General features: G+C 42.1%; 1 protein-coding gene across 1 annotated transcript; it reads left to right on the forward strand.

Moving 5' to 3' along the window:
- The first annotated feature begins 2,326 nt into the window (after nt 1–2,326).
- On the forward strand, nt 2,327–3,108 carry LOC135699550 (general odorant-binding protein 67-like). Its single transcript, XM_065219826.1, has 4 exons — nt 2,327–2,392; nt 2,456–2,623; nt 2,695–2,961; nt 3,016–3,108. The coding sequence occupies exons 1-4, from the start codon at nt 2,327–2,329 to the stop codon at nt 3,106–3,108; spliced, it is 594 nt and encodes a 197-aa protein (XP_065075898.1).
- The last annotated feature ends 579 nt before the right edge of the window (nt 3,109–3,687 follow it).

A 3,687-nucleotide genomic window follows, 5' to 3' on the forward strand; every position in this document is an offset into this window, starting at 1 on the left:
CCCTGTCGGCAGCTTATGTGTCTCACTCTCCCAACTTGCTTTCACTCTAGCACTTCATTGAAGTTCCCCTCCATTCTCTCCCAAAAGAGCTTCGCTTGAGACCATTGACACCTTTTTTCCCCTATCAAGTTTTCGTTCCAACCTAACCCGAACCAACGCCGCGCCGCGCTCCGCCACCCGAACAAAACTGCGCATTCAACTGTACTTTTTCTACAAAGCTACAATTTTTCACCAAACTCTTGCAATCCAAATCTATTCGACACACATAGCGCCACACACCGAATCCAAATTACCATCGACCAAAACCACCTTCGCACAATTCACTCGACTCGCCTGACTCAAAGTATTCTCTAAACACCTCCTTCAATCGCTACGATTGCAAAAGCCTCCGTTCACCGTGAATACTTGATGCCAACATGCGGCAGACGACTTCTTCGTCTGGCGCATAAGCCGGATTTTTTGAGAACCCTAGCAGGATCTTCCTTACACACACTGTCTGTTCAAATTAGATAATATCTTCGGAATTTTAGTGAGCTAACATTCTAACAAAAATCATGAATTTGATAACGCCCCGTAACGTGGGTAGATCACCTTTTCGTGGTACGTTACGGGATGTAAGATCTACCACCGATTCCTAGTCCTGACTACTTCAAACTAGGGGAACAGGATTTTTCAGTAATCCAAGGAACACATCTTAGTCCTTGTTACTTTTTTTGCCTTGTTGATAGTGACAAGACTCGGCTTTGTCTACCGAGGATGATCTTGAAACAAGGAAAAAAAAATGAGTTAGTTGTCTTCATCTATGTGATTCCTAATTTTCTCTTCGTTGTTCCCTAGTTTGAAGTGGTTAAGAATAGGGTTCTGATGCATGGTCATTATCGGTGTCATACCTTAATTTTGTTGCTAAGGAATCCAATTTTGACTGACAAAGGGGCGCGCCTTTGGAGGGTGTTTCAACACTCCGAAGGGTATAAATAGCGGGACCTTTCAATTAGACTCGGATCCTTGCGATAAATACAAGCGTGGCAACTGTAAAAAAATCAAATACTTCATCATTTCTCAATAGTGATGGAGTAATACGACATGCACTAAACTAAGTACACGGGATATACTACAATAGATCAATTTACTGGTCGCAGTAGTGTTAGGTCCCGAACAGAGGAAAAAAAAAATTGTTGGAGTCTTACTTTCAACAATACTATTAACTCATCTGACGTTTGTTTTTCAAGGGTAAATAAAACAATGTTTGATTCTTGTGAACCATTTATTTTACATTACAATTAGGTTATAAAAAGTCACACATTATCCATTAACAATAGAAGAGTACGAACATCCGCTAGCAAGTTTCTCCTTCAGCTGATTACATTCAGGCATATCCGTCCATTGGTTCTTTGGGCATTTCTGTAGCGGAAAACGCTTATTATCATATTGTATTTAATTTATCATCCAATCACACGCACCTCGAAAAGCTCAATCTTAATGCAATTCATCAAGGCCGGTGGCAGGAAGCTGCACCCGCCTCTTCCCGGAATGGGCGAAACGGGAGTCGCGGAAAACTGTGGATCTTGGGAAATTATCGGATAACAATAATCGATGCTGCTGTTGAATAACGGCACGAATGCCTTCGCATCGGCAGCAGTCGTCAGGATTGCTTTCCGAACCGCTTCAATGTTCAGCGATTTACTGGTTGCATTATAACCTCCAATGGCCAGGAAGATACACTCCGTCACGCACTGAAATTTGATCGGTTATTCCTAGAAATATGTTGCTTAACTCTTCTTACCGATCCTTCCGTTTTACGCACTCCGGGAGGGGGTCTTGGACTAAGATTTTTGAATTTCAAATTGCACGTATCGGCAATCGCCTTACTCATCAACCGTGGTAAGGGACAGCACTCCGCAGCCTTCTTCAGGTTTCCTTGAAAGCAAGTTTTTCTTTCCGCCGGTGGTTGGGCAAAGACCTGACAATAGACAATATTGATAAATGAAATTTTTAGGAAATTAATTGATTGCAGACCGCAGTAGCCAGGATAAATGCAAGCAGCAAAATGACCATCGTAGTAACCGTTGGCTTCCCACGCATGACAAGTGCTTTTATTCAAAAAGAAAAACTGCTCAATCATTATTATTTTTCCTATCTATATTTAATTTTGGGAACACATTGTCAAGCTCAATTCAACTCAAATTTGCCTGATCGTATCGCAACAAAATTACTTTGATTGCACCTTCATTTAGCATGACATTTATAATAAATAAACACCTAACACCTGATAAATATTTGGCGCGGTAGCAATCTGTGGTTAATGTAGCAGTACCTACTGACAGATATGACGGAGACAATGTTGGAAAAATTATACGTATTGTGTTTTCTCATCACCGCCCTTGTCTACTTGGTAATACGCTGACATTAGAGGTTCCCTAGGCATTAAATTCGAATTTATTCTCTCATTTTTTAGGGCACAGCTGACCTTAGTTCGTGTAGAAACCATACAGCACGGGCTCGGGACTGCTGCAAGATCCCGGGTATAATCAAGCAACCCATCGTGGATGCATGTGACGACAAATTTCCACATACTCCTCCACAGTCGGAGCCGCAACGTGGAGGGAAAAAGTTGGAAGGATCAGTAGGCTTTGCATTGGGATAAATTTCCGTTCGCAAGCACCGACGATTTTTCGTGTTTGATTTTGTTTTCAGTGTGTTGTGCAGTGTATGTTCGAATCCATCGGAGCATTCAAAAACAACTCGTTGGATATGGAGGATACTCGGAGGCACATTTTGGAGACAGCCGGGATGGATCGAGATTTCGGTCCATTGCTGAACGATACCATCGATTTGTGTTACAAGAATGTCACCGAAACTCCCGCATTTTCCGTCAAGCCGATATCTTTCGAGGATGGTCGCCCGGGATGTAGCTTTATACCACAGGAAATGAATGACTGTGTCAAAACGTTGCTATTCTATGTGAGTTGATCCTGTTTTGATCTTACTTAGACTAATTCATAATTGGTATTTCAGTACTGTCCACCTGCCAATTGGAACCAATCGAACGACTGTGATGATCTGAAGGAAAAGGTTGATATGGGATGCTCCTATTCATCTCTGTATTAAGAATTTGAAAGATGCATGGTTGAGAATCACCAATAAAACAGTGTATTGCTTTGAAGATAATTGGACAAGAAACATTTCGAACCTTTTTCATTTCAAAGAAACTCAAACTTAACGAAAAGTTGAAAATGAAGAAGCCCAACCTTGTTGCAGCAACTGCCAATCAAGAGACTGATACCAAATTCTGGCTGTACTTGTCGAACATTCATCCAGATGTCAGCGATGAAACGGTAACGTGTATGGTGCGCTCAAATTTGGGAACGAGTGATACTACTGTAATTAAACTTGTTCCTCGTGGCAAAGACGTACGTTCCCTAACTTTCGTGTCCTACAAAGTTGGGATGGCAGCTGATCTGAAATCCAAAGCAATGTGTTTGGACACATGGCCCTCTGGCATAAGATTCCGGGAGTTTGAAGACAATGGTAAAAAACGGGATTTTTTAAAGCCAGTCCTATTGAACCCACTACCATCGTCAGCTTCCGAAACAGCGAATGCGAGCAAGTAGGCTCTTGCTCTAGTCCCGCAAAAACGGTTCAAGCACTTCATCGTCCGAATCCACCAGATGCGCTCCCCCCCTTACA

The sequence above is a fragment of the Ochlerotatus camptorhynchus genome, unplaced genomic scaffold, assembly GCF_037179485.1.
Source record: "Ochlerotatus camptorhynchus isolate MF236.1 unplaced genomic scaffold, CSIRO-AGI_Acam_v1.1 ptg000112l, whole genome shotgun sequence".
NCBI classification, from domain to species: Eukaryota; Metazoa; Arthropoda; class Insecta; order Diptera; family Culicidae; genus Ochlerotatus; species Ochlerotatus camptorhynchus.

Excerpts from the sequence above, each read along its gene's own strand:
- LOC135699550 (XM_065219826.1), top strand. The coding sequence starts at position 2,327 with ATGACGGAGACAATGTTGGAAAAATTATACGTATTGTGTTTTCTCATC. Across the intron at positions 2,393-2,455 it reads TCACCGCCCTTGTCTACTTG|GGCACAGCTGACCTTAGTTC; the intron begins GTAATACGCTGA and ends CTCATTTTTTAG. Across the intron at positions 2,624-2,694 it reads GGAAAAAGTTGGAAGGATCA|TGTGTTGTGCAGTGTATGTT; the intron begins GTAGGCTTTGCA and ends TTTTGTTTTCAG.